The sequence below is a fragment of the Chiloscyllium punctatum genome, chromosome 39 (genome assembly GCF_047496795.1).
Source record: "Chiloscyllium punctatum isolate Juve2018m chromosome 39, sChiPun1.3, whole genome shotgun sequence".
NCBI classification, from domain to species: Eukaryota; Metazoa; Chordata; class Chondrichthyes; order Orectolobiformes; family Hemiscylliidae; genus Chiloscyllium; species Chiloscyllium punctatum.
This window is the reverse complement of record NC_092777.1, coordinates 56,083,741-56,108,692: the sequence shown is the minus strand read 5'-3', so window position 1 is coordinate 56,108,692 and position 24,952 is coordinate 56,083,741. Positions and strand designations below refer to the sequence as shown.

The following is a 24,952-nucleotide window of genomic DNA, read 5'->3' as shown; positions in this document are numbered from 1 at the left end:
CTCTCACCCTAAACCTATGACCTCTAATTCTGGACTCCCCCAATCCAGGGAAAAGACTTTGTCTATTTATCCTATCCATGCCCCTCATGATTTTATAAACCTCTATAAGGTCGCCCCTCAGTCTCTGACACATTGGGACGAAGGGCCTGTTTTCATACTGTAGGGAATCTAGTTATACAGAAACAGCAGCACCTGCTTGTATCTAAAGACCTTATCTCTTTCATTATTCAAAGGCTAGCCCTTGATACGTTATAGTTTAACAGTTTGAATAAATTTGGGGTAAATCTAGCAAAATGTGAAACATTGAGAAGGGATTGTGAAATGGAGCTGGTTGACCAGGGGCCTATTTCTCCTGTTTCAAGATACTCATTAAGGCCTACTTTTCTGACCTTACCTTTGGTCCCCTATTTTCATATTTTCATAGTCATCTGAGTGTCAGTTTTCTTTTTAATAATATCTATTAATAAAATATGAGGGAGGTTTCTCCAGATGAAGATAGGACACACAGGATTACTCATCTTTCCAAAGTCTTTGCAGTCACCTGGACGCCATGACAAATAGGGAAGTGCAAGTAATTGGAAAATGTACTTTTTTTTCCACACAAGTGAATAATGATGGATTCCTTCAAGACCATTGATGTGTTGGTGAAGCAAGCTTGCCAACTATTTGTATGTTAAAGAGATGGGAAACAAAGCGGGGCCTGTCAGAGCTCCATTGATCTATCTCAGAATGAGAGAGCGAGGGGTTTACCTCCAGTTTCCTTAAATCTCCACCTTAAGCAGGTTACTGGCTCAGCTGATACTAATTCGACACCATCAGGAGTGGCAGGATGGGCTGGGCCCAATATGGAATAGGGCAGAATAGCATACAGTCACAGAGATGTACAACTCGTCCATGCAGACCAGATATCCTAAATTAAACTAGCCATATTTGCCAGCTTTTGAGCCATATCCCTCCAAACCCTTCCTATTCATATACCCAGACAGATGCCTTTTAAATGTTGCAATTGTACCAGCCTCCACCACATCCTCTCATTCCATGCATCACCCTCTATGTGAAAAAGTTGCCCCTGAGGTCCCTTTTGAATCTTTCCCCTCTCACCATCAACCTATGCCCTCTAGTTCTGCTCCCCCACCCCAGGGAGAAGACCTTGTCTATTTACCCTATCCATGCCCCTCATGAGTTTATAAACCTCTATAAGGTCACCCCTCAGCCTCCGAGGCTCAAGGGAAACAGCCTCAGCCTGTTCAGCCTCTCCCCATAGCTCAAACCCTCCAACCCTGGCAACTTCCTTGTAAATCTTTTCTGATACCTTTTAAGTTTCACAACTGCGGCACGGTGGCACAGTGGTTAGCACTGCTGCCTCACAGCGCCTGAGACCCGAGTTCAATTCCTGCCTCAGGCGACTGACTGTGTGGAGTTTGCACGTTCTCCCCGTGTCTGCGTGGGTTTCCTCCGGGTGCTCCGGTTTCCTCCCACAGTCCAAAGATGTGCAGGCCAGGTGAATTGGCCATGCTAAATTGCCCATAGTGTTAGGTAAGGGGTAAATGTAGATGTAGGGGTATGGGTGGGTTATGCTTCGGCGGGGCGGTGTGGACTTGTTGGGCCGAAGGGCCTGTTTCCACACTGTAAGTAATCTAATCTAATCCTTCTTATAGCAGGGAAACCAGAATTGCACGCAATATTCCAAAAGTGGCCAAACCAGCACACCACATCATGACCTCTCAACTCCTGTACTGAATGCACTGACCAATAAAGGCAAGCATACCAAACACCTTCTTCACTGCCATAATCACGGAAAGAGGCCATTTGTCCCAACAAGGAGCACAAAGGCAATCCCATTAAGAGCCCTCTCTGCAATGAAGCCACAATGTTTGAACAGCCATCTTATAGTTCTGCATCGTACTGACTTTGGAACAAAAACAAATATTGCCCTGTCATTTGGGAGCTGAATGCTGGTTCAACAGTTTATTAAACAGCTGTTTTAACCAATTGGGTGCCAAAAAATTGAGTAGTTGGCCGAGCAAAGGGGTATGGAACATTGTCTGGGAAGCAGATTCAGTGACTGCATGGACCATCAGAAAAGGGGGCTTGAAAGAGGAAGACTGAAAGAATCAAGAAGCCAGGCAAGACAGAAGAGTCACATGGACCAATGACTTGTGTTTATAATATGAGAAAGAGAAACATTTTTCAGGATGGGGAGTATCCTGATATGATATTCCTTTGATTTTATGGCGTGCAAAATAGTGCAAAAGATAAAAGAAAACTGCTGAATGATTCCAGATTGGGCAAAGTGATAATAATTGGTGATTGAAAAGCATACCAGAAGAGAACGAGAAACTATGATAGAGGGTGGGACAAGGTTTGTATGGAGCACAAAGACAGTCATGAAACTGTCAAGGTGAGCGGCCTGTTTCTGTGCCATCAACACTTTGTACAAATAGATTTACTGAGGAGTTTGCAAAATGAAAAAAATTATAATGACCAGTCCAGATTCTACAACAGACATTCCGAGTGACAGGTTGAGGCAGGCTAATTTTCTTTTTACTTGTTCCCTTCAGATTGCGTGAGGATTAAGTGCTCTGTGATTATGTAATTTTACAGCTCTCAGATCAAAACTGAAATGTTAAATTTTAAAACTTCAAGTCATCATTTTGCTTCAAAGTGGTAGATTATGACTGCTGTGGAATTGGATCGAGATCAGAGTAGGTAGGAGATGTGAGACTAACCAAAAGCTGGAAATACATGGTGCTGATACTGGGTAACAAAAGTGATGATTGTATTTTGTTCCCAACATTTATACATGTGACTCATTTAAGAAAGAAAAAAATCTTGGTCATATTTGTTTTTAGTAACTTAAGATAATAATACAATATGTGTGGGTCTGTTGCCTCATTTGCACTGTATTAGAATTTATATAGTCCTCATTAATCTAAAGGGTGTCAATGAGTTTTATCCCTACGTATACTTGTATGAATCATGTTTCCACTGCAGTGTGGAAACAGGCCATTCAGCCCAACAAGTCCACACTGACCCTCCAAAGAGTAACCCACCATTCCCCTACCCTATTAATCTACATTTCCCATGACTAATAGCCTACACATCCCTGAACACGATGGGCAATTTAACATTGCCAATTCACCCAACCATCTTTGGAACTATGGGAGGAAACCCACATAGACACGGGGAGAATGTGCAAACTCCACACAGATAGTCGCCTGGGGTTGGAATCAAACCCGGGCCCCTGACGCTGTAAGGCAGCAGTGCCAACCACTGAGCCACCGCGCCACCCCAAATCTGTCTAAACATCTCCTTGTCTTTGGGGTTGTTGGCTGTAGTGCTGTTTACATGCAGCCTCCATTTAAAGACTATTTCCAACAATGTGTTTCATTTTGTGGGTGTAAATTTCAAGCTTATCAATGAGTCAAATGCTTGGAAATGGAGATACATTTCTCCTGTTTGGCTCCCGATGTCAGTGGGTACCAGGCCAGAGATGTTTTTACATTGATGAGAAAGAGCAAATGTGAAGGAGCTCAGCAGGAGAGCAGCAAAACGTTTGAGTGCATAACCCTGTAATGTCTGAACTGGGACCGACCCTACCCGCCCTTCATGAATCACAAGACAGCTGTGGAAAATATCAGGATTAGGGGACACTGTAGAGTTCTGGAGGTTGTCAGGAAGTTGTAAGTTAAAAATCACAGGATACCAGGTTGTAGTCCAACAGCTTTATTTGGAAGTACTGAGCTACCTGCCAAAGGAGTAGGTCTCCGAAAGCTAGCACTTCCAATTAAACCTGTTGGATTATAACCTGGCATTGTGTGATTTTTAACTTTGTCCACCCCAGTCCAACACCGGCATTTCCACATCAGGGGAAGAGGAGAAGAAGTTTTATTTTTTATCTGCACCTGATCTCGGAATGGCTGATCCTACGCTGAAAATGGAAATGTGTTTGATTGCCCGGTCCTGTGCTGTGCTGTGATAATTACAAATGTTTCCACCAATGTGTAATCTTGTCTTTAGAAATGATATATTATTCTGGCAGCATGTCGATGGTGATTATTCCATGACTACAACTTCAGAGAAAAAAAACATTCAAGTCCAAAGTATAATCACAGAGAGTATACTGACTATGTTGTGCATTTTAGTCTCTTATGTACTTACATATTTTTAGTCTGTAATATTTTGCATAATTACATAGGGTATAGCACATTGAAACAGGCCCTTCAGCCCATTGCAGGGTTTAGAGTATAAACATAAGGACTAGGAGCAGGTGTAGGCCATTTGGCCCATCGAGCCTGCTCCGCCATCCAATAAGTTCATGGCTTATCTTTTCGTGGACTCAGCCCTACTTACCCACCTGCTCACCATAACTCTTAGTTCCTTTACTGTTCAAAATCTATCAATCTTTGCCTTAAAAGCATTTAACGAGGCAGCCTCAACTTCTTCACTGGGCAGAGAATTCCACAGATTCACAACCCTCTTGGTGAAGAATTCCTCCTGATCTCAGTCCTAAGTCTGCTCCCCCCTTATTTTGAGGCTGTGCCTCCTTGGTATAGTTTCACCCACTATCGGAAACAACCTCCCTGCTTCTATCTTATCCATTCCCTTCATAATTTTAATATGTCTGTGTTCTACTAGCACCTCCTCCCATTATTTCTCATCCACATTTATCATTGTAATCCTCTAGTTCCTTTTCCATTCATATCCATGTCTAGTGTCCCCTTAAATACATCTCTACTAATCACTTCTACGACTCCCTGTGGCAGCGAGTTCCAAGTTCTCACCTCCCATTAGGTAAAGAGGTTTCTTCTGAATTGGATTTTCAGGTGGCGTTGTGTTTTTAATATCCTTTCCTTCCTTCACAGGATTCAGCAGCATTTGTTTTCAATCCATTGCCCTTGGGAGGATGATGGTGAGGCACTGTTTCTTGAACCAGCCCAAGATGGAAGGGAGGTGTTAGGAACCAGTTGTTAGGATTTTGAGCCTGCAGCAGGGAAGGGCCAGCAATATAATTCTGAGTCAGCATGGTGCAAGATTTGCGGGAGTCCTTACACGTGTTGGTTTTCCCATGCATCCGCTGCCCTTGTCTTTCTGGGTAGTAAAGGTCACAGATTTGGAAGGTGCTGTTGGAGAAGCCAAGGTGAATTGCTACAGTACACCTTCCAGATGGTACAGCTTGCTGCCACTGTGCGTGAATTTCATGGAGATAGTACCAATCAAGCAGCAGTTTTGTCCTGGAAGGCATTAAACTTCTTGAGTATGAATGAAGCTGCACCCATCTCGGCAACTGGGATCATTCCACCATAATCCTGACGTGTAGATTATTGATGGCCATTGTGGAATTAAGAAATGAGTTCATCAATGCAGAATTCCTATCCTCTGACCTGCTCTTGTAGCTAACGTATGACTGGTCCAGTTCAGTTTCTGGTCAATGAAAATCCCCAGGATGCTGACCTGGGGGATGAAGTGATGGTGATGCTATTGAATATAGAGTCATAGAGATGTACAGCATGGAAACAGACCCTTCGGTCCAACCCGTCCACACCGACCAGATATCCCAACCCAATCTAGTCCCACCTGCCAACACCCGGTCCATATCCCTCCAAACCCTTCCTTTTAATATACCCATCCAAATGCCTCTTAAATGTTGCAATTATACCAGCCTCCACCACATCCTCTGGCAGCTCATTCCATACATGTACCACCCTCTGCGTGAAACAGTTGCCCCTTAGGTCTCTTTTATATCTTTCCCCTCTCACACTAAACCTATGCCCTCTAGTTCTGGACTCCCCGATCCCAGGGAAAAGACTTTGTCTATTTATCCTATCCATGCCCCTCCTAATTTTGTAAACCTCTATAAGGTCACCCCTCAGCCTCCGACGCTCCAGGGAAAACAGTCCCAGCCTGTTCAGCCTCTACCTATAGCTCAAATCCTCCAACCCTGGCAACATCCTTGTAAATCTTTTCAGAACCCTTTCAAGTTTCACAACATCTTTCCAATAGGAAGGAGACCAGAATTGCGTGCAATATTCCAACAGTGGCCTAACCAATGTCCTGTACAGCCGCAACATGACCTCCCAACTCCTGTACTCAATATTCTGACCAATAAAGGAAAGCATACCAAACGCCTTCTTCACTATCCTATCTACCTGCAACTCCACTTTCAAGGAGCTATGAACCTGCACTCCAAGGTCTCTTTGCTCAGCAACCCTCCCTAGGATCTTACCATTAAGTGTATAAGTCCTGCTAAGATTTGCTTTCCCAAAATGCAGCACCTCACATTTAACTGAATTAAACTCCATCTGCCACTTCTCAGCCCATTGGCCCATCTGATCCAGATCCTGTTGCAATCTGAGGTAACCCTCTTCGCTATCCACTACACCTCCAATTTTGGTGTCATCTGCATACTTACTAACTGTACCTCTTATGCTTGAATCCAAATCATTTATGTAAATGAAAAAAGTAGAGGACCCAGCACCGATCCTTGTGGCACTCCACTGGTCACAGACCTCCAGTCTGAAAAACAACCCTCCACCATCACCCTTTGTCTTCTACCTTTGAGTCAGTTTTGTATCTAAATGGCTAGTTCTCCCTGTATTCCATGAGATCTAACCTTGCTAATCAGTCTCCCATGGGGAACCTTTTCAAATGCCTTACTGAAGTCCATAGAGATCACATCTACTGCTCTGCCCTCATCAATCGTCTTTGTAACTTCTATGATGGGAGATGGTTGCATTCTCTGTAGTTGGAGCTAGTCCTTTCATGATACCTGTGCAGCATGAATATTATTTGCTGGTATCTTGTGTTAATGTCATTCAGCTATGCTAAGACAATTAGGACTAGTTTAGTTTTGGAAAACTGGTGAGCATGATCAAGTTGGACCGAAGGGTCTGTTTCCGTGCTGCATGACTCTATGGTCACCACTAGAGGAAGCATCCTCTCTGTCTGTACTGTATCAAAACTCCTTGTAATTTTAAAGACTTTTATTAGGTCACCTCTCAGCCCCTTTATTCTCATGCAAAATGAGATGTGCCCTGTCAATCCCTTCCTGATGTACCTACCAGGGTGGGTAGTTTGGCGTGATCTACCCCACATTTCTGAAATGTGAAATCCAAGTGGATATGTTCATCATTGTTCCAACTCAGTTAACAGTTGGGAGCTAGTTCATCAATTGCACAAGGAACATTAAATGTCACTAACATTGTCGCTAATAGTTCCAGACTGCGTCAGGTAATATATTTTATGCAATTTTCAACTGATTAAAGCCAAAGCAAACGGTCATTAGTGACTTCTGCAAAATGTAACAATTTCATGTGAACTGTAGAAAATTCTTGAAAGGTGTATCTTGAACCTTATTCAAGAAATTCAAGGTGCTGTGTGTAAAACTTCTGTGACTTCTGGTTAATCTGACAATTTGAGTTGATTAAACTGAGTCCCGTGGGTTTTTATCATTTCAGATGGGATGCCAATTGGTGAACTCACATGGTCCTCCTCACTTGCCGTGGTAGCCGTGTCCTTTTCCGGTCTCTTTACCTTTATCTTCCTCATGCTCGCCTGCCTCTGTTGCAAGAAAGGAGACATTGGATTTAAGGTAAGAGCTGCAGAAGGAATTGAGGTAAATTAATTATTGTCTGTGTCTGCTCTATGTTTAACTTCTGTTGTAGCTTCAAACATAGCTGATAAAGATGGGTTCACTGTGTGGTCCTGAGACTGATTTCAGTATATTCTGAAATACTGTTACTTGGAGCAAAGTGAGTTTGCCTGCCAAAGAAATTTGATGGTGGCTCTAACTGGTACATTTAAGCTTGCTACAATACAAGGGATTGAGGATTATTTGCAGGTACAGGTATAACAAAGTGTTTTCAGGTACAGGTAGACCCAGAACTGTTTTCAGGTACAGCTACTTTGAGATGTGTTTGCAGTTACAGTAGATTGAGGCTGTTTACAGATACAAGTATACCAAGAATTGTTTGCAGGTACAGGTATCCTGAGAAGTGTTTGTAGATACAGATATTCCAACAGCAGGTATACCAAGGAGTATTTGCAGGTACAGGTATACCAAGAAAGGTTGCACATACAGGTGCATCAACAAGTGTTTGCAGGTACAGGTACACCAAGAACTGTTTACAGGTACAGGTAAACTGAGAAGTGTATTCAGGTACAGTCATCAGAGAAGCATTTTCAGCTACAGGTAGACCAAGAACTGTTTGCAGCTCCAGGTACACCAAAGAGTACTTGCAGAGTGAATTTGTCCCATCTACACCTTCTTATTGGTGTAATGACATCCTTTGAGTTCTCAGTCACACATTGGTCCCGAGAGAAGATTTGAATTTGAGCTGAGAGAAGGACACAAATAAAGAGAAAAGCATCAAATGGAAGTCTGGTGTACTTCCTGGTAAGTGACTTTCGCCAGTGTTAGGACAACAGTTTGAATGTACTGGTTTTTGTTAAATGCTTATACAGAGCATGTATATGGAAGAGCTTACCACAGTATGAGATAACCTTGAAGTAGTAACAGAACAACAAATGGACTTATGTATCCTGGTGCCACTTTTAGTATTCTTGTGTTCATATCAGAACTACAGTTGGATAATGAGAATTCGTGAACAAAATCTAGACTATTGAGAATATTGCAATAGTGCAGTATTGTGCTTTATATTCATGCGGAAAGATTTCCCTAGGAGATAAATGTCTGACAAAGATTTGGTTAGATCAACCAACAGCGTAGAAATCAGAGAAACTATCTACAACATGGCACAGGCCCAGCTGCCCCCAATATTAATAGCATGTTTCATCAGTTGTCAGACAGGCTACAAGATAGAACACTACATCATATACCAAACTCTATTTTATAACAGCGTGTCTATTATCTAGCAGTCCATTCAGCATCTCTGTCTGTGTCTGAGCATGCTCATCTTAATTGTTGGATATAATGTTAGCCTAACATGCAGTTTGAAAATATAGTGGGATTGAGTGGAATTCTCTCTTTATTCTGCATCCCCTCCCCCACCAATATTACCCCCATTGTTTTAATGTTTTTTATTCATTCATGGGATGTGGGCATTTATTGCCCATCCCTAATTGCCCAGAGGGCACTTAAGAGTTAACCACATTGCTGTGGGGCTGGAGTCACATGTAGGCCAGACCTGGTAAGGACAGCAAATTTCCTTCCCTAAAGGACGTTAGTGAACCAGTCGGGATTTTCCTGACAATTGGCACTGGCTTCATGAAAGTCTTATCTCCAGATGATTATTGAATTCAAATTCCATCTTCTCCCTTGGTGGGATTTGAACCCAAGTCCCCAGAACATTATCTGGGTTGCTGAGTTAAAAGTGGAGTGAACATACAGCTCGGCCACCGCCTCCCCTCTGAATCACGGTGTTGATTTAATTGGAGAGCGAAGGCAGACAGATGTAAAACTCACATTGCACCAGATCTGACCATGCATCCGGAGTTCAGGTTAGTTTAAAATTGCATACAATTATTTTCCGAAAATCAGTCAATATTTTGAGGTTAATTTAATTTACAAAAAAACGTTTTTCAGCTCATTGAAAAGATCAAACAATTGTGACTCTGACCCATTAGTTGCCTCGGAAGTCTTTGTTCAGAGGATGGGGAGGTTCCCCTTCCTCTGTCGGATGTTTGTGAAGTGAAATCCAGGATACATGATTGTGGAGTGACACGAGCAATGCTCTCCTCCACCCTGCCATTCTTTACAAATTCCTTGGAATGAATGTAAATGTACATTGCCCTTGTTTGTTTCACCCGAATTAAGAATAAAGAACTTGATTTTATACAGTTAAAAATCACACAACACTGGGTTATAGTCCATCAGGTTTAATTGGAAACACTAGCTTTTGGAGCGCTGCTCCTTCACCAGGTGCACAACCACCTGGACAACCACCTGATGAAGGAGCAGCGCTCCGAAAGCTAGTGTTTCCAATTAAACCTGATGGACTATAACCTGGTGTTGTGTGATTTTTAACTTTGTACACCCCAGTCCAACACCGGCATCTCCAAATCTTGATTTTATATAGCTCCTTTTGTGACTTTAGTGCATCCTGAAGTGCCCAAAAGCACTGGGTTGGCATGGTGGCTCAGTGGTTAGCACTGCTACCTCACAGCACCGGGGTCCCAGGTTTGATCCCAGCCTCGGGCAACTGTCTGTGTGGTGTTTGTACATTCTCCCCATGTTTATAAGGGTTTCAGCCAGGTGCTCAGGTTTCTTCCCACAGTCCAAAGATGTGCAGGTCAGGTGGATTAACTATGAGAAATGCAGGGATAGGGCTGGGGTATGAGTCTGGGTGGGATGCTCTTTAGAGAATCAGCATGGACTTGTTGAGCTGAATGGCCTGTTTCCTCACTGTAGGGATTCTATTGAAGGGTAGTCAGTGTTGCAGTGTAGGAATCATGGTCACTAATTTGAACACAGCATGATTCAACAAGCAGCAATGAGATGATGAGCAGATATACAGTTTTCTCCAGCAGTAATGCTGTTTCAGGAATAAGTGTACTCCTGCAATAATCATTGAGAAATCTTTGCAGTCCAAAGAAGGTAATGTGCTTGTCGAAGCCATTTCATTTTCAAGTGTGGCCAAGAGGAATAATCACCAGCATTGCCTGGGAGTGTAAATTGTCCAGTAGCTTGTACAACCATGAGTAAGCCAAAGCCACCATTCTACTCCAGCTGTCATTGAGTTAAATGTGAGATTTGTTTTACATTTTCTGAAAAATGAAACATATAGGATACAACATAATATTTCAGTAAAATGGAAAAATTAAACTTTTTCAGATGTCTGTCTAAATGTACCTTTTGGCAATAGTTGACAGCAATAATGAATTAGATAAAGAACACTTCTCATAAAATCATGTTTTTGTGCTGTTTGAGTTACTGAGCTGGCAAGTTGCTTGAATTCAATGCTGCATTCTTCTCCCTTTTTTTTTGTTAATTAACTGCCTGATGCTGCTGCTTTTCCATTCTGCCGTTGGAGCTCCATGTCCAGTTTATGCGATATCCCCAGGAGCCCGTGGTTTTGTGGCCTGCCTTTCTAATCTCCATGCTTTAAATTTCACAACTTCAGTCGTGACACATCTTTGGAGAGTTCAGTGATTCATTTCCTCAGTGGGAGGAAGGTAAACATACAGGAGGTTGGAAGCCAGTTCAGTTAAGCCATCCTGGCTGACAGGTGTCGAGGTCTTTGTGCTTTTAGTCTGAATGAAACATTGAATGTCCGCCTAACATTTACAAGTTGTGTTTAACAGATATTAACTATGCATTGCCTGGAAGCTGTAAAGGACAGTCAGATCGTTAAACATACCTACTATCATTGAGCCCAGCCATTATCAATATGGTAGTCAATATGTTGTCTACATTTTGTTAGTTAGAATTTAAGAGTGTGTGGCTGTGGTATCTCCATTGTTAGTGGTTGTAAACCTGTCCTGAATAAACCACTCTTGGCAGAGTATGTGTTACACAGACTTGTGGATAGGATCATTGTGAATCCACCTAGTGGCTGAAAGTGTCTAGCTCATGAGTAATGACCACTTATATGTGTCAATTATCTGAGGGGTTTGCCAGTCCAGCTGAGGTGTTAACACTTCCAAGGAAGTGTGTGAAAGGGGACCTGTAAGAATAGGGCACAGGCCAATAAATGCCTTTCTCTCTCGTGGAGAAAGCCACTAAATTGGACAGACACCCAAGCAAAAACATTGACTAACAAATGAGACACTGGGGGGGGGGGGGGGGGGGGGGAGAGGGTTAGGGATTGGATCCTGGCTGATTTGTACTTCAATTCCATTTTCACCACAATCTTTCTCCATTTTCCGCTCCAGTCATAAAGCTTCTAAGCCTGAAACAAGGGAATGTGTGCAAAAGGAATGAGTCAGGCACAGCTTTGGCACAACGGGCAGCCGGGAGTTGACACACCCTTGTGTTGTGTGAAGGAAAAGACCGCTGCTGTGCTATCCAGTCATTTCACCAATGACATCAGCACACACGCAACCACGCCGTGAAATAATTGTTTGTGAAATCTGCTTGAGCTTCAAATGCATAATTAGATGTTTTCAAGACTTAACTTTGCAAATCTCTTTCCAGTAATTATTATTTTGAGTCAGATCCACAAGTTAGCTGTGCAGTGCTTTTCAAAATGCCTTTACACAGGTCCATTAGTTTACAGCACTGTGGTTGAATCCCAAGACCCTTAATTTAAAGCTATCTTGACTGTAAAGAATGCCAGCATTAACTGGAATCTAAATTTGGGTGAACGTTTCAATAAGTAAGTTCAACAACAAAAAAAGGAAACGAGTTTTAGGCTTTGAAAGCTAACTGCGTGGGAGTAATAAGCTCACTTTTATTTTAACTCCCGATTCATTCAATAACTGCAAACCTCCACTCTTCCAAGAGTAAGGAAAGAGGCAAAGTACTTGTACATAGCTTCACTGTTACATACTCATCTGACAAGTACAACCACCTTCCTCCACAGCAGCACAGACTGTCCAACTTGTTGAGTAGCTTTTAAGAGTGAGAATTCAGGGGCATTTTACCGATAATTACCAGACACCTAAAAATCTCAGTTGAGGATATTGTAATTACAATTAAAATTATAATCCTGATAATTTCTTACGAGCATCTGAGAGGTCCTGATCAGTGTTTTAAATTTGCATGGTGTTGTGAATTTCTTTTTTTTTAACTTTTATCAAGCGATTCTAAATAATCAGTATTTTAAAACTGTTCCCTTATGAGAAGTAAGGTCATGTAATTGAATTTTCACGCTTGTTTTCTGATAGATTTAGTACACAACACACATTGTACTAAAGGTTTGTACAATTAAATTCCATCATCTACTGCCTTTTGGGACATGAAACCATTTATTCTCCATCCATCAGTAGCTGCTCATGTTCCATCCCACCAAAACAACCAGGGCAAGGTCCAAGCTGTCAGTGACTCCACTGAGTCAAACAGTATAGAATGAGGCCATTCAGCCCATCGTACCTGTGCCAGCTCTTTATAGGAGCCTTCCAATTAGTCTCACTTGCCAGTTCTTTCCCTTGAGAAATTGTTCTAACACAAATATTTACCCCGTTCCTTTTTGATGGCCAAGATTATGTGCTCCAGACGTTTTCTTTGCTGATGGAGCAATTGAAATAGCTTTAGCACAGCAACATGTTTTAGTCCACCTTTTGGAAAGGAGTCATTTTCTTCATTGAAAATTTTCACCTGAGGGAGTTGAAGTTTGCAGAAGCAGAACCCAAGGAGTTGAGAATAAAACAGTCTGTAGTGACATCTTATAAAGGTTCTTCAGTCCAAGAGTGCAAAGGTCCTTTGTGAATGACTTGCCACCTGAGCAATAAAGAACATCATTTCTCCAAAGGAGATGTTCGGCACTTTCAACAAACCCTTTGAAGTGTCTGTGTAGGAAACAGCATGCAATAACAGCCTTGGCAAGGCTATGTCAAGTGACTCTTGAGAATTCATTTCTCGGCCATCGTTCAAGGACAGATTCACAATGCAACAAAAAGCCAACAAGCACTTTACTAGTTGCTTTGTTGAGCTGATGTGATTTTTCAAAGTTTCATTCTCAGGCAATGGGCAAGGTCAAGGTTTATCATCCATTTATTGTTACCTCTGTAAAGGTCATGGCAAACATTCTTCTTGAAGGAGGCCAGTCCACAAAGTTGAGGGACACCCACAGTGCAGCTAGACAGAGAGCTTTCAGAATTGGATCCAGAGCAATGAAGGAATGGCAGTATTGTTCCTCGTGTATGTATATGACTTTGCAGGGAAACCTGGAGGAGATGCACTAACTGCCTTTATCTCCTAGCTGCTGGAAGCTGTGAGGTTTTAAAGATCTCCCACTGAATCCTAATTTACACCATTATTGCTTCTATTTTCCTTTATTTTGCAAGAATTCTAGACTACATTCATGTGGTTCAACTGTGTACAAGTTGAACCACAACCTAATGTTGAAAAGGAATTCTAGAATATGAAGTAAAAGCCGAATGTAATGGAATTGTCTAGCAGTAATACCTGAATGGAAGGTAGGCTAACTTAATTAAATCTAATCTTTCATGAGATCTGGCACTGTGCTATCTTTCTCTCGCTCACATGCTGATCCAACTCAGTGGGTGTTTCTAACTTATTTCTGTCAAAGTTCAGCTTCTCAGCTCTCCATACAAAACCAGTCAGTCATCTACATCAATTATCTTCATAGATCCTTTGTCATGGCTTCAGCTTCATCAGATCTCTCTTGGTAGGAATAAGAGATAGGATATGTTCATGTGTCTCATTTGTAGCTGGTTAGGAATTACATGACACTGACAGGAAGTCCAATACTTTTGGTGCAACTGTCAATTTTCCGTGCAGACCTGTACCGATATATTGAGTGGATAATAATCCTATTTATTTTTTGGATTTTAAACTGTTGGGTTAGGTTTACAGGATAGACATGATGATGGCAGTATAAAATGTGAGAACACCAAAAATGCGAGAGCTTTTCAAAGAATTGATTTGGGGAATTATGAGAAATGTGAGGGAGGCACTGGAAGGAGAGAGAGTGAAGGCTTTTTGAAGCTCATTTAGAATTCTCTGATTGATCATTGTCACTCCATACTTTCTGCTTTTTGCTCCTTTCATTTTGCATTCTCTCATTTACTGTTCCTGTAGCACGTTTCTTTTATGCTGTTGCATTTTGCACGTTATACTTTGAACAAGGCTATTGCTATCAACATAACACACCAACATTCAACTTTATTCGACTGGGTCCTCCCCAACACATCCTCCTCAGCCCCACACACGACACCACCTCATACCCCTCCACAAATGCCCAGTCCCACGATGACACGCCCATGATCTCCCCACACACATATATGCCCACTACACACATGCCCACTACACCACACACACACACACACACACACAAAACCAACCCGCCCCACACACAGACACACACACATACACCTCACAGACACATCCATTCCACCAAACTCCCCACAAATATGCCCCCTACCGGCACACACATACCTATCGATACCCACCCCCACAAACATCGCCACACACATACCTATCGACACCCACCCCCATTCACATCCTAACACAAACACATGTATCAACACCCACCCTCACACACATCCCCACACACACCTATCGAAACCCACTCCCACACAAATACACACCGACACACCTCTCCCACCCCCCCCACACAAATACACACCGACACACCTCTCCCACCCCCCCCCACACAAATACACACCCACACACCTGCCCCCACCCCCACACAAATACGCACCCACACACCCCCCTCACCCACCCTCACACAAATACACACCCACACACCTCCCCCTCACCCACCCTCACAAATACACACCCACACACCTCCCCCATATCCCCCCACACAAATACACATCTACACGCCTATATATCTCTCCCAACCCCCTCACAAATACACACCCACACACCTCCCCCATATCCCCCCACACAAATACACATCTGCACGCCTATATATCTCTCCCAACCCCCTCACAAATACACACCCACACACTTCCCCCCATCCCCCACACAAATACACACCCACAACCTCCCCCACCCCCTCAAATACACACCTCCCCTACCTCCCCCTCATGAATATACACATGCACACATTCCCCTCACCCCCCTCACAAATACACACCCACACACCTCCCCAAACCCCCCACACAAATACACATGCACACACCTCCATACACCCCCTCACAAATACACACCCACACACCTCCCCAAACACCCTACACAAATACACATGCACACACCTCCCTACACCCCCTCACAAATACATATCCACACACCTTCCCACCCGTCACAAATACACCCCCACACACCCCCATTTCCCTCGCAAATACACACCCACACACCCCCTGCCCCCTCACAAATACACCCCCACACACCTCTCCCATCCCCCTCACAAATACACACCCACACATCTCCCCCACACCCCTTCACAAATACACCCTCACACACTCCCAGCCCCCTCACAAATGCACACACACCTCCCCACCCCCTCACAAATGCACACCCACACACCTCCCGCACCCCCTTACAAATACACACCCACACACCTCCCCCACCCCATCACAAATACACAGACACACACCTCCCCACCCCTCACAAATACACACACACACCTCCCCCACACCTCCTCACAAATACGCACCCACACACCTCTCCCACCCCCTCACAAATACGCACCCACACACCTCCCCCACCCCCAACCCACACAAATACGTCCCCACACACCACCCCCACCACCCTCTCACACATACACCTCCCCCAACATCCCTCACAAGTACATCCCCCACAACCACCCCCCCCCCCCATGCCCCCTCCCCCCCAGGCACTGCAGCCAGTTTGCAGAATCCTGCTTCCAGAGGTGAAACTTGCTCCTCTCCCTGGCGATAGTGTGATGCTGCTGATTTGCTGTTGGAACATCCTCCTGTTGGCCCTGATGTACCCTTTGCCAGTCTCGAATGAAATGCAGTCAGTGCCCTGTGATTGTCTGCTCCCTCTAAGGGCAGTGCCACCTGCAAACCATTGAAGAGAATGGGGTGGTCTGAGAGTGGCACGCAAGGAGGGGCAACATGAGACCAGCATCTTCTCCATGATGGTCACTCACTCGCATCCACCTCCCCCTTATTCCCAATGCTTGCTGCCTGCATTTACAACTACCTTAAAAAACAAAGCACCAGAGGACTGGGAGTAAAGGACACAAGAACCCAGTGCTGCTCCTGTATTTGGAATGAGCAGCAAGTCCACTCAGTTAGCTGAAATCATTTGGCATTATGACAAATATAAATATGCAAAGAATAGGAAAGTGGTGTTTGAATCATTCAAAAATGTATTAAAATATATAAACACCCTAAAAACTGATTCACTAGTTCTCTCTCACCCACACTGTGATGTTTTGGACTGGCTACAGATAGATTTCTTTTCCAACCACCCCATGTGCCCATCACCTGGGCAAACAAAGCTCAGAACCCTCACCTACCCGGTGGTGGACAAAACTGTCCCGGTATTGAGTGAACCCTTTGGCCATCCTTGCAAAGGCAAGCCTGATAGCAAAAGTCCTGCATTTAAAGTAAAATTGACATTCATTTCTGTGAGATCTTTGTAGTATTTAACGCAATCTTATTCTCTGCAAGATAACGAAGATCGTTCTGATCTCCGAATATCTCGTGGTGTCACACACTGTGACTCAAAGGCCACATTTTCTGGTTTTACATGACTTTAACATCACCACAACTGAGGCAAAGTGACCACTCAGCTCATTCTGGTCTTTGACACAGCTTTTTTAAGTGGCCCTATCCATTGCTTTTTTTAAATGTAGGTGTGTAATTCTTTTCCTTATAAACTATATATTCATCACCCTCCTGAAAGCCAGTATCAAATCTGCTCCCACTACCCTTTTGCCCCTCCTTGCGTGCCACTCTCAGACCCCCCATTCTCTTCAATGGTTTGCAGGTGGCACTGCCCTTAGAGGGAGCAGACAATCACAGGGCACTGACTGCATTTCATATCGTAATTTATAGAGTCAGAAATCAAATTTCCTCCTGGTCCTTTTGACCCTATGTTTCATCTGTCTCCCCAGTTACTTTTTTTTTAATTGATTCATGGGATGAGGGCCAGGCTAGCTATGCCACTTTTTGTTACCCATCCCTAATTGCCCAGAGGGCAGTTAAGTGTCAACCACATTACTGTGGGTCTGGAGTCACGTGTAGGCCAGACCAGGTAAGGACGGCAGTTTCCTTCCCTCACAGATTAGTGAGCCAGATGGGATTTTCCTGGCAATTGAGTCATCATTTGACTCTTAATTCCAGAGTTTTATTGAATTCAAACCCCCCAATCAGCTGTAGCAGGATTTGAACCCAGATCCCCAGAACATTACCTGGGTCTCTGCGTTAACAGTCTAGTGATGACACCACTAGGCTATCACCTCCCACTAAAGCCTCAACTTAGTGGACTGGGTTTCTCCCTCTCTGCTCTATCAGAGTCCCTCACAATTTTGAACAACTCTGTTAATTCTCCCCTCGGCCTCCGCTGCTGTCAGGAGAACAATCCCTGATTCTCTGGGGTCACCATGTAAGTGAAATCCCACATCTCTGGCACCATTCCAGTAACTCTTTTCCTCTGCAGCCTCTCCAGATCCTGGAAATATTGGTTTTAAAATGTGAAGCCCAGAATTGGGTTGCAGTACCTATGCTGAGGACTGAACATCGGCCTTTCCAAAAAAGGCAGCCTTTAGCCAAATTTGGCTTTGGATTTGGGAACGAGTATCATCCTTGAGGTAATGCTAGGTCCTAATACTCCATCAATCTTGGTTTGACCACGGGACAGGCACAAATTTAAGTACCGTAAGCTAATTTAGTTGTAAGTCAACCTAGCCAGAATGTGCTAGTAGGTATTGCTTCAGAATATACGACACATTGCAAATACAGTGCCAGAGCACTTCATCAAAGAAATCTTCACCAGCAACCTCCAGCCTCTTTCTTCACATTTTTACATCACCCAGATTAGAATTTGCACCCGTGCATGAATTTGCAGATGTTTGAAAGGTTCACCTTTTTATTCCATGCCAATTAAGGGTTGAAACTCATATATCTTCAAAATCAATTCATTGTCTGCCTCAAAATTTCATCTCTCCATCTTCATTTCCACAGGAGCCGATTTCTGCAGTCAAACATTTCAGCCAAAAGGTAGGAAAGCTCGGAACGTGTACCACGACAAAGATCAAAGTCACCCGGTCGCTAGGTGTATCCTGCTAGGGGTGTGTGTGTGTGTGTGTGTGTGTGTGTGTGTGTGTGTGTGTGTGTGTGTGTGTGTGTGTGTGTGTGTGTGTGAGTGTGTGTGTGTGTGTGTGTGGGCGGTCTGCAGGGGTCTAAGATTGACCACATAAAACCTAATTGTGTAATGGGGACATTTAATTGTTCAATACCCACAATTGCTGTGAGACATACAAGTGGGTTAGGATGTACCTGTAGAATGTTATGTTTTGCTTCAGTTCAATTCTGCCCCTCAGCTTTTCTCCACCGTATTCAAAGTAGAAGAAAATCTGTAATTTAGCAACATTTTAGGGACTGGCATGTGCTGTTCTATGTTTGCAGCTGCCCAATTTTCGGGATGGTTATTGTATATACAATAAAAATAAACTCTTTGGAAAGTCAAACTCCCTCTCAGTATTCAAAGCAGCAGGGAAGTCACTCTTCTCCTGGATTTTGAGCTGGGTCAGCATTTAGCACCAATAGAGTGATTTTGGAGTTTGCGAGACTCCTTTGAGAAGCCATTATCATTCCATCAACCTGACATTCTTCAGTGAAGATGGGGCAACGTTACATTAGATTGAGTCAATGGCCTTTGGAAATTTGAAGAGAAGGCACTATAATCTGCTAAATTAACCTTGTAACCATTATGATTTGCTGCTCATTTTCACTGGTTGGTGATTTCCAGTTATGGGAGCCAGTGGTTTCACTCAGTTCCAATTTGAATAAGAATGTGGAAATGGAATTGGAGGTGCTGTGCTTGACAGTGAAGCTGAAACTATCTCCTTCACTTCACTTGGAAACCTTAGCATCAACAATCCTCTGATCATAGCTGGTTTTAGAGCATGGAGTGAGAACCTTGAGCTTTCTTGGCTCTAGCAATGAATTGGGTCCAAGTTCTCACATCTTCCCTGACACTGGTCTCAGGAAGTTCGCCGGAACTTTATGAGTGTTGGTACAATTCCTCTCTTTTAGTTTTCTGGAGCTTCCACCTGCCCATCTCCCTTGAGGAAGAAACTTCTGATTTCTCAGGGCCATTTACCTAACAAATTAGTGAATAATTAGTGAAATAACTCCACAGAAGCTGATATCCCGCCACCAAGTCACCCTTTATTTACAAACGCATAGTACTTGACACAGATCTAACTCCCTCAGAGTGAACAAAACCTCTGACACTCCTGTTTATATCTGGCAGTCAGGGCTCCCTGATTGGGGTTGTTGACCTGGTCCAATCAGGGAACTCATGCTTTGTGAGGTCCACCTGACTGACCTCATACAATCACTACAATTAGCTGCTTAGTATCTTGGCTACAATTCAATAAACTATAAACATACAGGTCGCATGCAGAGGGCTCTTGTGGTTCAGTAGTAGTCTCTCTACCTTGGAGCTATGAGGCCTGGGGTTCAAGTCCCACCTGCTCCCTGAGCAGGTTGATTCGGAAAATATCTCAAGGTGGCATGATGTCAGGTCATTGGAGAGAAGGACTGGGGTGTGGGACTAAACTGGACAACCCTTCCAAAGAGCCATCACAAGCACAGCAGGCTGAATGGTCTCAGTCTGAGTTTCAAGATTTTATAAATGGTGAAGAGTAGCAATAGAAAGGTTTTCTATTGAATCATTTGTACACATGCTGGCAACGATTAGAATACGTAGCAGTGGTCAAGTTTGCTAAACACCCCAAATCAGTTCCATCTTTAGAGAAGAAAACTTCAGAATGAAATATGATTTTTGTTCCTTTATGAACAGAGTTAACATTTTATAATCTTTGTTGTCATAAATCAAATTTGATCACAGATTGCAGACTTTGTGAGCCTGTTTTTGCTGAACACTTAATATTCTGAGCTTGTGCACACATGTGCTGGAGAGTGACTTAATCCGGAATAATCATATAATGTAATAAATAACATGCTACCTGAACCCAGGAAAATAATGTTTAAATACAGTCAGAACATTTAGCAATGCACTGCTGAAAACCAATGCCTCAATGCAAAGACACATCATTATCTGTCATGTACTTCCCTACCTTCATCACAGATAGTTGTAGTGATGGTGTGGTATTTCCTGATGGTAACAAATAGCAGTTCAGCACATAGTTCACTCACCCACTGACATCTCAGGGTTCTTTGTGAAGGTTACATCCACTGATCAACGGAATTGCTTGGAAATAATTCAGCTATCCTGTATTTCCAAAAATTGATACTGTACGATGGGTCTAAGTGCTTGAAACGTCACTGTAAATTCTGAAGGCTTGGGATGGTGTGAGAAAGCATCATGGATATTGTTCTCTAACATAAGCCTTGAAAACGTACATTTGTAATCGGCCCTGGGCCAGGTATTTGCACTAATGCCTTCAAAGATTCTGGTCAATGGTCAGACAAATTAATCTTTTCATTAATCAATGTTAATATCACGTGTGTGTAAAAGGAGATTAACATTCTGCTTATGAAAGGGAAAGAGAATCATGCAAACAGCGATGTGATTGCTGATGCAGCAAAACACTTGTAGGAAGAAACATTGGAATGTTCAGGTGGTGTGGAAGTAACTAACAGTGAATCTGATGGTGATCTCAGCATCTTCATAAATTCAACAGGACCAACTACACTGCAGGTATTAACACGTCAAAAATAATGTTGACCTGCACAGTCAGATCCCACAATTGAGTAGAGGAGCTGGGAGGTCATGTCATGACTGTACAGGACATTGGTGTGGCAACTTTTAGAATACTGCAGACAAGTCTGGTCACCTTATATGGGAAGGATGTTGTGACATTTGAGAGGGTGCAGATGTTTTCAGTACTGTACATGTATTTGGAAAGGCAAAGACTGATTAGGGATAGTCAATATTGATTGAGTTTTTTGAAGAAGTAACGAAGAGGATTGTTGGGGGCAGAGTAGTAGACATGATCTGTATGGACTTCAGTAAGACATTCAACAAGGTTCCCATGGGAGACTGATTAGCAAGGTTAGATCTCATGGGATACAGGGAGAACTAGCCATTTGGATACAGAACTGGCTCAAAGGTAGAAGACAGAGGGTGGTGGTGGAGGGTTGGTTTTCAGACTGAAGGCCTATGACCAGTGGAATCCCACAAGGATCATTGCTGGGTCTCCTACTATCTATCATTTATATAACATAACACCAAATACAAAGTGCTGCATTTTGGGAAAGCAAATCTTAGCAGGACTTATACACTTAATGGTAAGGTCCTAGGGAGTCTGGCTGAACAAAGGGACCTTGGAGTGCAGGTTCATAGCTCCTTAAAAGTGGAGTCGCAGGTAGATAGGATAGTGAAGAAGGCGTTTGGTATGCTTTCCTTTATTGGTCAGAGTATTGAGTACAGGAGTTTGGAGGTCATGTTGTGGCTGTACAGGACATTGGTTAGGCCACTGTTGGAATATTGTGTGCAATTCTGGTCTCCTTCCTATTGGAAGGATGTTGTGAAACTTGAAAGGGTTCAGAAAAGATTTACAAGGATGTTGCCAGGTTTGCAGGAATTGAGCTATAGGAAGAAGTTGAATAGACTGGGTCTGTTTTCCAGAACTAGAGGGCATAGGTTTAGGGTGAGAAGGGAAAGATATAAAAGGGACCTAAGCGGCAACTGTTTTATGCAGAGGGTGGTGCGTGTATGGAATGAGCTGCCAGAGAAAGTGGCGAAGGCTGGTACAATTATAACAGTTAAAAGGCATCTGGATGGGTATATGAATAGGAAGGGTTTAGAGGGATATGGACCAAATGCTGGTAAATGGGACCAGGTCAGATTGGGATGCCTGGCCGGTATAGACGAGTTGGACCGAAGGGTCTGTTTCCGTGCTGTGTGACTCTATGACTCTACAACTATAAAACCATACATTCGTCAAGATGATATATCTCATAGTGGTGTAGAGGTAGAAATTAATTCCAGCAGGAATGTAAACTACGCTGAACAGCTGCCAACTATTTCCACAGTTTTCTTGTATCAACAGAAGTCATTCTGCAATAACACAATGCAGAGAGTCAGAATAGATAACAACATGGATTGAGATCAGTGGTTCTCAGATTTCAATGTTGCTCCAGTCACTGCTGTTTCTGCTGAATCCTACATTTATTCTGGGAAAGATAAAGCCAGTCAGTGGAACAATCTGCTCTTTAAGTGACTGACAGACAAAGAATAATGGAAATTAGAAACTTCCCTAAAAAGGCTAAAATCGCTAGATTATTAAGGGATGAGTCTCGAATGATATGAGGGACAGCAGGTAGATGGAGTGGGGTTCTGGATCAATTGTATGACAAACAGTGCTTCAATTGTCTGCCCCTTTTCCTAAGCTTTTGTGTGACCCAACAACAAAATGAATGAATTGTCAAAATCTCTCCAGCTTTCCCCTCTCTGCCACCACCTTATCCTTCTCACTGTCTTCACCTTAACCCTTCTGTCATCGGGTGGCATTTTCAGTATCCACCCAGATAATTGAAAGGTGGGATCTGGATATCAAGGGCGCAAAATAACTTGAAGCTCAATAGATTATTCAGCTTCTTCTGGCACTGTGCCCATTTAACTTCTGGCTGCCATGGGCCCGGCCATCTCCATCGCGGCCGTCTCAGTGACTTGGGACAGTGCCTTGTTTGCCATCCCTGGGAAACAGCACAACTCCTGTTATGAGGCTGGCCTGTGCTAGGACATCCAGGGAGATGTTGATAAAACAGGAGGTGTTTTTTTGATGTGTGCCTGACGTCTCCAGGGGTGTGTGGGTGGATGGGTGGGCAGGTAGGGGTGCAGGTGAGTGGAGGTTGAGAACTACCCTGACTTGCAAAGAGTGGAATGCTAACCAGGGGTGGCTATTCAAGATGGCGCCTGCAAATCAGAGCCTAGAAGGTTCCGGTGGCTTCAAAGCATCCTGCCCAACCACCATTTTACCCACACATGAGTATTAATGAACTGAAACAAAAGTAACTGTGCAGGAAAACCCACCCAGCTCTCAAGTGGAAATCCCTCCACATAGAAATGAAATTTCTCTCTCTCTCTCTCTCTCTCTCTTTGTTTTTCTTCACATCGTTCTTTCTCTCTCTGGTTTTCCACTTTCCTCTCCCTCTAACCTTTCAGTTCTTTTGCCACCCATAAATGCCTACTCAAAACCCACTATCCTCGTGGTCTTCTGTCCCCCCCTCCCACCCCCTCCCCACCCCACCCCACCTCCCCAACACTGCTCATCTTTGCTCCTTAAATTCCTATTTGTGAAGTGCTCTGGTTTATTTTTAAGACGTTAGAGGCACCATATAATTGTGAGGTGTTGTTATATTATTAAAACCTATTGCACAATCCCTGGTGCACCACATAACCAAAAATAATTAAATCTTGAGCAATCACCAGAATAGCCCCATCAGTAAACATAATAATACAGGTATGAAATGATTCCTCGGTTTTGTGCCTATTTAGTTCCTAGAAATTGAATTTTTATGATCCAATTGGGAGATTAATTTAACGATATAGAATCAAATATACATTAGTGGGCCAGTGTATGGCTTTTGTGCAAATTATTCAGTCTTTGAATTAACCTTGCAATCTAATAATTTGGAATATTAAGAGTCAAGCTCAAAGCTATTCAAATAATTAATGGAGAAAAAAAGGTTACAAGTTATAAAGACCTTTCTGTCATTATGTAAATTAGCTGGAGGCCACCTCACAAGCAGGAATAATGTCAAGAAATACTTACCATGATTAGGATTCTTGTGGAGGCTTTTGGAATTTTAGACAAAGTATGAACTCAGTTGACATGCACTGATTGCAATCACTGATGTTCACTGCGCTATGACTCTGGGACAGAGAACTAACTGGTGATTGAAAAGGCCATAAATTCAACCAGAACGTTCTGCATGAAAGGAGTGGAACAAAGGGAACATTTGACAATGCATCCATTTTCTTATTCAGAGGAGCTTTACCTCATGAGCCATGGTCAGTGTAACTGTACAAAAAAAAGGAATTCATTCCTTACCTCTGCGAAGTTCTGAGGCAGTTAGAGACCAAACTGAAAATCCCACCCAGAAGTTCTTTCTAGGAGCTGGGGCTTTTGGTTTTGTCAGTGTTGACAGAGCCGACAAGCAGTAACGACGCAGTCAGAAAATAATATGTACCCTGACTGCCATCTCTGAGTATACTGAAAGGAATGCTCAAGTGGTTTGGTGTGTCTCTCAGCTG

At 43.2% G+C, this 24,952-nt stretch overlaps 1 protein-coding gene across 4 annotated transcripts in view; it reads left to right on the top strand.

Moving 5' to 3' along the window:
* The window catches only part of aatkb (apoptosis-associated tyrosine kinase b), a 404,882-nt gene that overhangs the window by 269,249 nt on the left and 110,681 nt on the right, over positions 1-24,952 (top strand). For 3 of the 4 annotated variants that reach the window (XM_072558766.1, XM_072558765.1, XM_072558769.1), the window contains 2 exons: positions 7,458-7,591; positions 18,685-18,720. In XM_072558766.1, coding sequence (XP_072414867.1) covers positions 7,458-7,591; positions 18,685-18,720 — 170 coding nt within the window. The remainder of the gene's footprint in view (positions 1-7,457; positions 7,592-18,684; positions 18,721-24,952) is intronic. The other variant, XM_072558767.1, reaches the window with a different exon arrangement.